Source organism: Cyprinus carpio, unplaced genomic scaffold, assembly GCF_018340385.1.
Source record: "Cyprinus carpio isolate SPL01 unplaced genomic scaffold, ASM1834038v1 S000006701, whole genome shotgun sequence".
In the NCBI taxonomy this organism is placed as follows: domain Eukaryota; kingdom Metazoa; phylum Chordata; class Actinopteri; order Cypriniformes; family Cyprinidae; genus Cyprinus; species Cyprinus carpio.
The window spans coordinates 962,805-975,445 of record NW_024879310.1 but is presented as its reverse complement, the minus strand read 5'-3'; the positions used below and the strand labels follow the sequence as shown (position 1 = coordinate 975,445).

The 12,641-nt window shown below is 33.6% G+C and overlaps 1 protein-coding gene across 1 annotated transcript; it reads left to right on the top strand.

Moving 5' to 3' along the window:
• The first annotated feature begins 133 nt into the window (after positions 1–133).
• Positions 134–11,834, top strand: LOC109083703 (vacuole membrane protein 1). The gene is given in 13 exon segments (XM_042755464.1): positions 134–445; positions 716–822; positions 1,153–1,285; positions 1,620–1,710; positions 2,595–2,705; positions 4,768–4,935; positions 6,032–6,163; positions 7,057–7,137; positions 7,707–7,823; positions 8,253–8,314; positions 10,543–10,645; positions 11,536–11,553; positions 11,556–11,834. Coding segments are annotated over 12 exon segments (1,221 nt in total). The 5' UTR covers positions 134–445; positions 716–743; the 3' UTR covers positions 11,682–11,834.
• Positions 11,835–12,641: the final 807 nt, after the last annotated feature.

The following is a 12,641-nucleotide window of genomic DNA, read 5'->3' as shown; positions in this document are numbered from 1 at the left end:
AGTCATTTCCTGTGACTGCTTCTGTCGGGACGGGAGAGTGGCTGCAGGTATGACTGTCCCTTCACTTTACCTGACCTCTCTTATGACACTTTTCACTCTTTTTAGCTTAAGAGTATGTAAACATCAATATGTAATCGCTGCTGAGTCTCAAATCAATTATAAACAGCAGTAGGGGACTCGAAGCTAACCTAGACAGCTAATTCTTGCCGGTTCATCACCCACATGTGCTATTCGAAACCTGTAAAAGAAATCTGAAAATTGTATTTTGTTTATTTAAAATAACTGGTAACTACCCAACACGTTTTAGAAATTCTTATATACTATAACACGACGAATCAGTTGCTTAATCTTTTGCTGTTTAGTTGTGGCTTAGGTTAGCTTAAGTGCTAGTTAAAGGTCCTAGTGCAACTGTACAGGTGATCAGAGTCCTGTGATGGAAATACTGGTACTAGAATACATTATATTTTTTTGTCAGTGTCATTGATTTTAATGTCTTTTTGTTATCTTCTGATATTTATGTATTTATTTTTAAATGAGCATTTCTTTCATTTGTTCCCCGAAGACTAACTACTAATCCACTCAAGGTTCTCTTGAGAGGACAAACCACCATCAGCACTTCTCCAAAGTTTGATTTGGGATGTTTGTCTGCCCTCAGCAAACTCACCAAGGCCTCAGCGAGTAATGCTGTCATCACAGGGTTTGTTTCTGTGTGCAGGTGTCTGAACTGTAAACTGTAGTGGGAGATGGCTGCGAATGGAGCAGAATGTGAACAGCCACAGAAAAGACTAGGACCTAAAGACAAGCAGAATGGCAGTTCTACAGGTTTGTCAAGCTGACGGAAAGCTTATTTAATCAGATACCTGCTGGCAGCCACCGTATAACCCTCAGCTGAGCTGATCAAGGGTCAGGACCAGAGATAAAACATCCCGTGGACATTAACAGACATTCCCTGATAGATTGATTAGATAGATTGATCAATCAATAGACTGATTGATTTAAATAGATACACTGATCGCCATATGAGTTTATTTCTTCATCAGAACAGATTTGGAGAAATTAGCATTCCATCACTTGCTCACCAATGGATCCTCTGCATGTTGTTTTAAAATATAATTGAATCATATTTTGAAAGCTTGTGGATTGTACCCACAGATTCATCTCTGAGAGAGAGAAAGCAGCAGGACAGGGAAGAGCGTCTCTCTTTAGTGCTGTGGAAGAGGCCTTTTACCACACTACAGTATTTCTTCATAGAAACCCTCATTACCCTGAAAGAATGGACGTGGAAGTAAGCGATCACATTTTTTATTGTACATTCATAATTCTAAGTGTCTATGGAAAGTTTAACCAAATTATTTGCACCTGTCCCTGTCACCAAGTTATATATTTACAAGTATCATTCAGGATTCTTTTTTTTAAGAAATTAATACTTTTATTTAGCAAGGATGCATTAAATTGATGAAAAATGACACGAAGTTACAAAAGATTTCTATTTCAAATAAATTCTGTTCTTTTAAAAGTTCTATTCATCAAAAAATCCTGAAAAAGTGTATCTCAGTTTCCATAAAAATATTTTATTTATTTATTTATTATTATTATTATTATTATTTTTTTTTTAACAGGCTTTGGCAGAGAAGAGGTGTGGTATTTTTGTCTGTAGTCCTATTTTCACTTTTCTCAATGGCTTACTCAGTAGAAGGAGAACATCAACAGGTGAGCACAGGGGCCTCTACAGTATTTACCTACTGCTTTGGTCTCCATTTTACAGCCAGAATTGTTGTATTGTTAATGTAATTGAATTATTGTAATATTTCTTAAGATCAGTTTCTTTCTTAAAGGGATAGTTCACCCAAAAATGAAAATTTGATGTTTATCTGCTTACCCCCAGGGCATCCAAGATGTAGCTGACTTCAGTAGAACACAAACCAAGATTTTTAGCTCAAACCGTTGCAGTCTATCAGTCTTATAATGTATGTGGATGGGAATCATGGCTAAAACATACAATACAAATAAAAAACAACACACACGAACAAATCCAAATTAAACCCTGCGGCTCGTTACAATACATTGATGTGTAAAGACACAAACCGATCGGTCTGTGCAAGAAACTGAACAGTATTTATGTCATTTTTCTTTACCTCTGATTCACACAATGTCCAAACTGTTAGAACTCTCTTGAGCGCTTCTCCTGAGTGTGTTCTCAGCAGCAAAGTTATAAGTGCATTACCGCCACCTATCTCTCAAGTGGACCATTGACACTCCTAAATGAGATTGTAGATAGAGTGTCAATGGTCCACTTGAGAGATAGGTCCACATAAAACAAATAAAAATATGCTGCTGAGAACGCGCTCAGGAGAGTTCTAACAGTTTGGAAATTGTGTGAATCAGAGGTAAAAAAACGACATGCATAAAAACAAAAAAATATTGCCCTGGGGGTAAGCAGATAAACATCAAATTTAAATTTTTGGGTGAACTATCGCTTTCAGCTTTCTGTAAGGTGGTCATTTAGTTTGTTTTTACTCACAAGCTTTACTAGTGAAATTATTACTCTGAAGCGTCTTGATTCTTGATGAATTTAGTGTTTGTATTGTTTGTAGTATGTACAGTACCTGGAGAAGAAGTTCCTGTGGTGCGCCTACTGGGTAGGCCTGGGGATTTTGTCTTCGGTCGGTCTTGGCACTGGACTGCACACTTTCCTTCTGTACCTGGTGAGAAGTTCTTATACTGGACTGCTGCATGTATGCATGTATATGTGTGCCAGAAGTTTAATCAACTTTTAGGAGTCTACTAGCTTATCTGTGACCTCAATGGTTACAAACATGGTCTGAAAACATCCAGTGGGGTCTTTACATACTGTACAGGCAGATATTCCCCTAAAGTAACTGTCAGGGGCCGTCTGTCAAAAGGGAAGTGTATGTGTGGCCGATGTTCCACTGAAGTATATTAATAGTGTGACAGTGAGAGCATGTGCTCCTCTGCTTTCTACAGCAGATCTCGTAATCAGAACCTTTCACCAGTTTCCACTGACTCAGACTGAACTGTGAGACCGTGGTCAGTAGTATCCACTTCCACTGGCTGTGGGGAACGTCACACCCCTCCTTTGTCACCAGAGAACTCTAGTACTTTGTGCTCAGTTTGTTTTCCATGGGCAGCATTGTGAAAGAATGGGATGTGAAAGTGCAAATACGCACAATGTTTCACCACCAGACTTTTGTACAAAGATGAGCATTTTTCACATCAAACTGAATTTTTATCCTTTTGAATTTGTAAAGGACAAAAATTGTAGAGAAAGAAGCACGCACAAAATAATTATTATTTTTTAGGGCTGTCAGAAGTAATGATAACAACTTCTTTTTAGTTTTATTCACATAACATAACTTTGAGAGGAAAAAAAAAGTACACTTCAGCATTTTCCAGATAATATTTTAATATTATTTAGTAGAATGACAGTATAAAAGCCAGTAATTTAATTTACTGTACAACATGGTCTTGCATAGTCTACAGTTCGAAAGTTTGGAGTTTGAAAAGTCTCTTATGCTCACCAATCATAATAATTGTATTATTGCAATTTAAAGTGACTATTTTCTATTTGAATATATTTTAAAATGTAATTTATTCCTTTGATGCAAAGCTGAATTTTCAGCATCATTACTCCAGTTTTCATTGTCACATGATTCTTCAGAAATCATTCTAATCTGCTGATTTGCTGCTCAAAAAATATTTCCTATCACTATCAATATTGAAAAAAGTTGAGGTGCTTAATATTTTTGTGGAAACTGATTCTTTCTTATTTGAAATACATTTTTTTTGTAACACTATAAATTCCTTTACTGTCACTTTTGATCAATTTAATGAATCAATGATGAATACAAATTTTCAGTCAAACCCGTTTTAAACATTAATATGAGGAAATGCTTGATTTAAGGAAAGCCATCTGTCAGAACTACCAGGTTCTCATCATCTGCTTCTAATGATTGAGTTTGAGAAGTGGCTTGTGTCCGGTTTCACAGCCTGGGAAATGAACTCAATTGCAGTGAGTAACCAGATAAAACAGTCGCTGTATCAGGCTCTTTGCTGTGACACTGTCATGAGCTCATTTCTCTGAAAGTTACTAAAAAGTGGTCCTGCCTGACTGACATCACCTCCGCCTGTAGATCCCAACAGTCTGCAGAGTAACTGGGTTTAGGTTTAACAGGCTTTTAAGTGCAGGTTTTGGATATCTTGTTGCTTTACGGTCATAATAAAGCAACTTTTGAAGTGAGAAAATAAACGTTTCCGTACCACTTGTTCCATCTGTATAATATTTTCTTCTGATTAAGTTTGATTTGAATGGATCAGTTCACTAAATGGTACCACCTGACTGCCTCCTTCGGGTAAGCAAGGCTAATCAGAGGTTAAAAATGCTAATGCCTAGCGATGGTATATTTGTCCAGTCTTCTCTCCCCACATATAATCTCCCACGGACTTGACCGACCGATTTTTGCCAATGAATGACATCAATGTCTGTTTTCACTTAGCAAATGAATTGTCATTCAGAAGGTGTTGAGGTTTTTCCATCGCACTGTCTTGAGGTCACAAGATTTTTGCCATTGCATTGAACCACAGTGTTTTACGTACTTTGTCAACGAACAATTGTTTATTTTACTTGTTGAAGTACTAGTCTAAGAAATGTATCGAGCGGTGCTTGTGACCGCTCATGAAAAGAAATGTTCATGCTCACCTGAAGTATTATTTCAGTCTGTAAACATGTGATTGCATCATTTCCTCCAGGGTCCACACATAGCTTCTGTCACTCTGGCTGCATATGAATGTGGCTCTGTGAATTTCCCCGAGCCGCCCTACCCAGCCCAGATAATGTGTCCGGAGGAGGAGGTCCTGCAGGAGAGCATCTCACTATGGACCATCATGTCGAAGGTTCGCCTGGAGGCTTGCATGTGGGTGAGTGTTTTCACAGCGCAGTCTTTTCCTATGAAGTACAAAAGCTGCTCACTTAAGGCACTCTCGAAAAAAACAACAACTCCCAACAATAAAAAAAAGCGATCACACTAGATTTTGTGACCATATTTTAGACCCTGCGACAAGTGCGACTCATCACCTCTGTTTAAAAAAATAAATAAAATTAAAACGTTAATGATTTATTGAAATATATATATATATATATATATATAATATATATATATATATATATATATATATATATAGATATATATATATTATATATATATAATATAATTTAAATGTAAATACAAATATTTTATTATTTTACAATGTACAGCAGAATATATTTAGAATACAACAAATATCTTTGTAATAAAATAAAATGTTTATAATTTATAAGAGTGAATATTTTACTATTTTAAAATGTTGAAATATGTCATATTTGTTTTAATATCATTTAATGTATATCTATTATAATAAATTATATTATTTTGTAAATGTATATAATTTGTTTATAATTTATAGTATATTTTATTATTTGAAATTTTAATATAATTGTGTATACATAAATCAATAATATAATATAAAATAAAATAAATAATAACAAAACAGTTTATAAAAAACAAATAATAAAATAATATTAAAAATAATATCAATTAATAATATAATAATTTGGAACAGGTTTATAACCCATAAAATAATATTGCATTTTATAATATAATCATAATTAATAACAGTGTATATAATTATTATTTTAAAATGTTAAAATATACATACAAACATATATGTATGGTCTGTGTGAGTGTGTATTTATTTATATATATATATATATATATAGATATATATATATATATATATATATATATATATATATATATATATACATATATATATATTATATTATGTATGTAGTGTATGTCATATATGTGAATCCTCCTCGTTTGATTATCAGAAGTCTGTGTTCTCAGAAACCTAGTGTGATCATCTCAACTTAATGATGCCTTGTTTGTGAAGACTTACAAAGCTCAGAAGCGGTTGTTTATGATGAATCACACATTGTCCCCGTTAGGCTCATCAATTGTGACTGCATTTGCAGGGTGCAGGCACAGCTATTGGAGAGCTGCCTCCTTACTTCATGGCACGGGCGGCACGGCTGTCTGGAGCAGATCCTGATGATGAAGATTATGAGGAATTTGAGGAGATGCTGGAGCAGGCACAGAGTGCACAGGTCTGCATCTCGTCTCATTCTGGACCCACATGTCCAAACCTTCGCCTTCATACAGACAGCAGCTCCTTTTGATCTTCATCAGGGGCTCCGGTAGATGTTCAAAGCGTAACTAACCATTTCCTTCCAGTGGTCATGCCTTTATGAAGCCGACAGTGATGCCCCCCATAAAGCAGCAGATACTGTATCCATTTAGAGGGAGGTGTCCCAGTGTCTCATTCCCATGAGCCCTCGCTATTGTGGTTCACTTATACGGGTCACATGATTTCTTGGAAGGGCTCTCCCCTGACTTCCAGTAAACCTTTGAGCAGCGGGTGACTCAGAAGCAGAGCTTCCCTTTAATCATGGCCTTTCAGTGTCTAAGTGGACCCCACATGGTCTGCTCCTTCACACAAAGCTTTTTAATTGGAGGGCTTTAATATGGTGCATTGCACCTCAGAGTTTAGTGATTAATCAGCAAAATGTCACCTTTTTTTTTTTTCTTTTTTTTTTGGACATAAAGTATTTATTTTAAATAACACTTTTTTTTGCATAGTATTGACATTTTTCTTTGTAATTCTGCCTTATAATATTGCACAGTAACTGAAAGTTGACTTCAGAAATTGTTCTGCTGAAACAATATACAATAAACACGTTTTTTTTTTAAATATAAACAATGAATGATTATAATGCATTATAGTAATGATTTATTTTTTAATGTATACATTTTTTCTTAATATTTTTGTTGTAATTTTAGATTTTAAATAAACTATTAGTTTATTATTTACAATATTAAGTCTGATTTATATAGCAGTATAAGAAGTTATGTAGATTGCTGAATCCTAAGATCAGTTGTCCATTTTAAGGCCAACCATTTTATCAAGTTTCAAATGTTGAAATTGTCAATTTTCTTACAGGATTTTGCAACAAGAGGCAAGCTTGCAGTGCAAAACATGGTGCAGAAAGTGGGATTTTTTGGAATTCTAGCTTGTGCCTCTGTAAGTAACATTCTTGAAAAAAAATCCTTTTTATCTCATATTTCTGATTATTTTCCTGACAATTCTGAGATATTAACACAGAATTGTGAGATGTAAATGTTAAACTGCAATAAATACTCTTGCATTTCTGAGAAGGAACGTCTGAATAATGAGATATTAACATGCAGTTAACTTTATTTCTTGCGGAAACAAAAAACAAATGCAAAATGTAAACTGTCAAAATTGCAAAATGTAAGAAAAAAAAGTCATAAATGAGAGAAGTTGCAATTAGTTGAAAATATAAACAATTATGTGTATATTATACAATTAGCTTCTAAACATAAAATCTTTCAAGAGCCATTAATGCAGTATGTCTCTTTATTAACTTACCTCTATCATTTAAAAAAAATCAAATAAAATGCCTTTATTTTTGCTTATTTTGTAAATACATATTTCACATTTAAGTGGTTTACAGTCACTTATCCAGTGATTGTGTTTGCTGTGAATAAGCAGTTGATGTTCTGAGTTTCGCATGCATTTTCCAGTACAGTATCCTCTCAGTGCTTACCAATGCTTACAATGTTTCTCAGATCCCAAATCCCTTGTTTGACCTGGCTGGAATCACCTGCGGTCATTTCCTGATTCCATTTTGGACCTTCTTTGGAGCGACTCTCATTGGAAAGGCCATCATTAAGATGCACATTCAGGTATGTAGTGAGTAGAAAAACAAATGCCTGTTACACATTTGTTAAGCACTTCCAAACAGAAGTGTTTTGCTTTTTGAGTGAGTCATAACTAATGATGATTCTCATAAATATCAGAGTGATTTTTCAGTTGACCAGTGCCATTAGATCATTTTTGAATGTACCTCCCCTGCGTCTTGAATGTTGACTCAGCAGATTCTAGACAGCGGTGCATCTGATATCTTCAGATCTGCTTATTTCATCCAGATGATCAAATCATGAGCATGAGCGAGTCAGTGATCTCACCGGGTGTCACATGTCTCATCACGGAGTTATTGTCTCACTGTCTGCCCCCCACTAAGCACAAGATCTGCTGCATGCAGCCGCTGCCTTGAGGAACATGCTGTTGATTCATTGTCTAACAACGTTTATCTGCTTTTTGCTTCTCTACAGAAACTGTTTGTTATCATAACATTCAGCAAGCACATAGTGGAGCAGATGGTCTCTCTGATCGGGTGAGTAATGACCCCAGCGTGAGATGAATATGGACACCCTGTGTGAACGATGGTAAACATTATAGCGAATAAACAAGAACTACATGAATCAAGAACACATGAAATTATAGTAGTTGTGCACATTCTCAAGATGGATTTGTTCACTTTCGGCTTGAAGAGTGGCAGTTCAAAATGCTTCTTATAATACATATAAGAATAAATGTATTATTAGTCATTTACTTTTGCACATTGAAAAAAACACTATATATCACATATTATATATATTAGGCTATATATATATATAATATATATATAGTGATATATATATATATAGCCTCAAATGTTTTTTATATATATATATAATATACACATGTTTTTTATATATATATATATATAATATACACACACAAAATACTGTTAAAAAGTTTTGTGGTCAGCAAAATTTAAGTAATTTAAGTAATACTTTTATCCAGCAATGATGCATTAAATTGGTCAAATATGACCGTAAACACATTTATAATTTAAAAAAAAAAAAATGGAAGAATTCTTAAAAAAAATGTATTACAAAAATATAACTGTTCTTAACATTGATTAAAAAAAATGTTTCTTGGGCATCAAATCAGCATATTAGAATGATTTCTGAAGGATCATGTGACACTGAAGACTGGCGTAATGATGCTGAAAATTCAGCTTTGCATCATTGGAATATATTACATTTTAAAATATATTCAAATATAAAACAGCTCTTTTAAATTGTAATAATATTTTAAAATATTACTGTTTTTGCATTTTTGATCAAATAAATCCAGCCTTGGTGAGAATAAGAAACCTTTTTTTTTCTTTCCAAACAAACACACACACACACACACACACACACACACACACACACACACACAAAAACAGTAGTGTATAGATGAAAATGAACATTTCTTTACCTTTGAGAAAGAAATGTCATTGTGCATGTAAATGCACAAAAGGAAACCAAAAAACGGATCTAGCAGGGTTCATTGAACTCGTTCATGAACTGTGGGCAGCTTATTTTAATGCTTGCATGCAGACCCCCTTCACACAGTCAGATTCATACCATTGTTTAATCATCTATAGAAACGCATAGTTTCTGTTCCTCTGTACTGATATATAGGACATGCAAATGGCTTAATTTGTCCAGGTCACATTTCACTCCAAAATCATAAAGGAAGAAGAAGTGATGTTGCTTAAACTGATCCTATTTTAAGACCATAAAGATTATTTTCTGTGTCATGACATTGACATTTAAGTACATCAGAGCTCAAAGGTAAAACCTTGAGGCAGGGAAGATATGCTTAACTGCTATTTAAAATAATGTTAAAAACCTGTTGTTAAGACTTGATCCTCTTTATTATCTCAGTGTCATCTTTATAATGTTTTTCATTTGATTCTAGGGTGAAATGAGACCTTGAGAGACACCAACACTATATTTGCATCACATACTGAAGCCACTTATTAGTAAGCCTAAGTCATCTTCACCATTTATGGTGATGTCTGTAAGTTTAGCATGGGATGCAGTCAGAATTGAGATGATGAAGCAGAGTGACTCAAAAGTAGAGATGTGGTCTTCGTGTTGGAACTTTGAACGGCACTCTAAAGTAAATATGAAACTGCCATTTAATTTTGAAGCCAGCAAGACATTTATAGCTTTATAATCAAGCCACATCCAAAGCACATCATAATTACAATTTAAGAATGCAGTCACCATTTTTCATCACTTGATTGAGATGAGAGCCTTTGAATTCGATGTGCTGCTCAAACTCGAGGTTGTTAATCATCAGCTTGTTGTAGTTTTCTTGTGGTGAGTTCATGTGACTGAGTCCAGTCATGTTCAGGCTATATATTGTGGTTGCTTTCAATAGTATTTCTGTGCTTTTTGATCTAATAAAGATATGATAATTGCATCTTAAACTGCATAGATATGTGGTGCAGAACTATTATAATTGATCCTACATGATGGTTTGGTTTCACTGACATTCACACCACCCAAAACTGGGCGGTTCTTTCTACATTGCAGTGATGACACAATATTGAGTCACTTCCTCATTAATTGCTTTAGAGCAGTTCCTACAGAAGGCTGGCTGTTATAAGTGAGGCTCCAGAGAGCTTCCGTCTCATTGTACTGGAGGCTTCACTGAAGGAAAGCTGTTGTGGGCTTTGGGGGATCTGGTGGAGTTCCTGGTAAGACTTTGCTAATCATATCTTTATTTTTTTTCGGACAGTAGTATCCCTGGAATAGGAGCATCCCTTCAGAAACCTTTTAGGGAGTACTTGGAGGCCCAGAGAGCCAAGCTTCATAACCCAGCGGGCGATGGAGCAGCAGCAGTAAGAATCAACCAATGATTTCTCATTTCATTTCATTTCATTTCATTTCATTTCATTTCCTTTTTTTTTTTTTTTTTTTTTTTTTTTTTTTAAAAAAAAATTATAAGTTGAATATATATAATATATTAAAAAAAAAACAAATATTCTCAACCTTTTTCTGGATTCTAAAAATATTAAAGGCAAAACTTAATTTTGGCCCAAAAATCTTAATTCTGATTAAAAAAAAAAAAATTATAACTTTTTTTTTTTTTTTGTATAAAAAAATAATGTAGAAAAAAAAGAACAAATAAAAAAAAAAAAAACGAAAACAAAAGAAAACAAACAAAAAAAACAAAAAAGAAAAAAAAAAAAAAAAAAAAAATAAAAAAAAAAAAACAAGCAAACAAAAAAACAAAAAAAAAAGAAAAAACAGAAAAAACAACAATAAAAAATTAAGATAATTTTAATTTTATTTATTTTTTTTGTTTTTGGTTTTTTTTTTTAAATGGCATTTTTTCTTAATTCTTGAAATTTAATTCAGTCCAGAAATCTTCATTAAGTATTATTTTTTTTAAATCATATTTCTTAATTCTAAAAATATAAAAGACAAAGAGGAAAAAGAATTTTAATATGGCCCCGAAAAAATCTTCATTTAGTAATTCAGATTTTAAAAAAATAATATTTCTTGGATTTCTTGATGGCAAAAAGAAATGAAAATATGAAAGACAAATTTAATATGGCCCAAAAATCTTGATTTTATATATTTTTTTATATATATATATATATTCTTTACATCTTGATTCTAAAAATATGAAAGAAATTTAATGTGGCCCAAACTTCTTCAGAGTAATTCAGATTAAATTATTTTTATTTCAATAATTATTTATATATAATTTTTTTTCTCTCTGCAGGGTGAAAGCTGGCTCTCGGGTGGGTATTTGAGAAAGTGGTGCTTGTCATGGTGTGCTATTTTATTCTGTCCATTATTAACTCCATGGCACAGAGCTATGCCAAGCGTCTCCAGCAGAAGAAGTACTCAGAGGAGAAAATGAAATGATGGACTCACAGAAAAACATCTCACACTCCTGTTCTGGAACCTACGAAATATCAAAGCTAAAACTACATGAGCACTGATTTATGAGCGCTTCTGTATGTTAACGTTCATTCAGATCTTTAGTTACGCGGAAATCCCTCTTCATTTGTCTGTAGTGTGCTCTCGGCTATTTAAAAAAACCGATTTAACATAAAGAGATTTTTGTCTTTACGGAACCAAGGCAGTCTAGCTAACAGGCTGTGTGGAGTCATATTTGTTTGCAATGCACTTATGCAACATTTGGACGGTCATGCTTCCATTGAAGTGAATACCAATTCTTAATAGACTTATTTAATTTCTAACATACAGGTACGAAGGGACAGGGGCTGTTTTGTGATTGGAATTTTTCAGGATAGCTCAGGGATTTTTTTTTTTAATCAATATTGATGTCCTTTTGTATTTTCTTTAACTGTTTAAAGAGTATAGCAATATCAACTCAGATCATCGTGCTTTTTAAATGGTTTGCACATCTTGTAAAATAATGTTTTCACTATGCGCACATGATGTTTATTCTCCGGTCTTAAACCAAAATGTGGATGTAACTTTTAACTCAAGAAAATTAAGATGTAATATTTGCATATGTTTGTGCATTTTTTTTTTGACATTTGAACTAAACCATAAGTTGATCCATATTTTCCTCTTAATTCGGGCTGAAGTATTTGTGTAGTACTTATGATTTCTCTCAAAACTACTGTTGCATACTTGTTGTTTGACCATTAAATTCATTAATACATCTGCTGTGTTTACATTTGCATTTTATGCAAAAAAATACAATATAATCTGATCTCTGGGGTTCAAACCAAAGAATGACAGAAGTTGGAGGAAGTGACCTAAAAAGGTATGTGGAAGATCGATCTATCTATCTATCTATCTATCTATCTATCTATCTATCTATCTATCTATCTATCTATCTATCTATCTCAT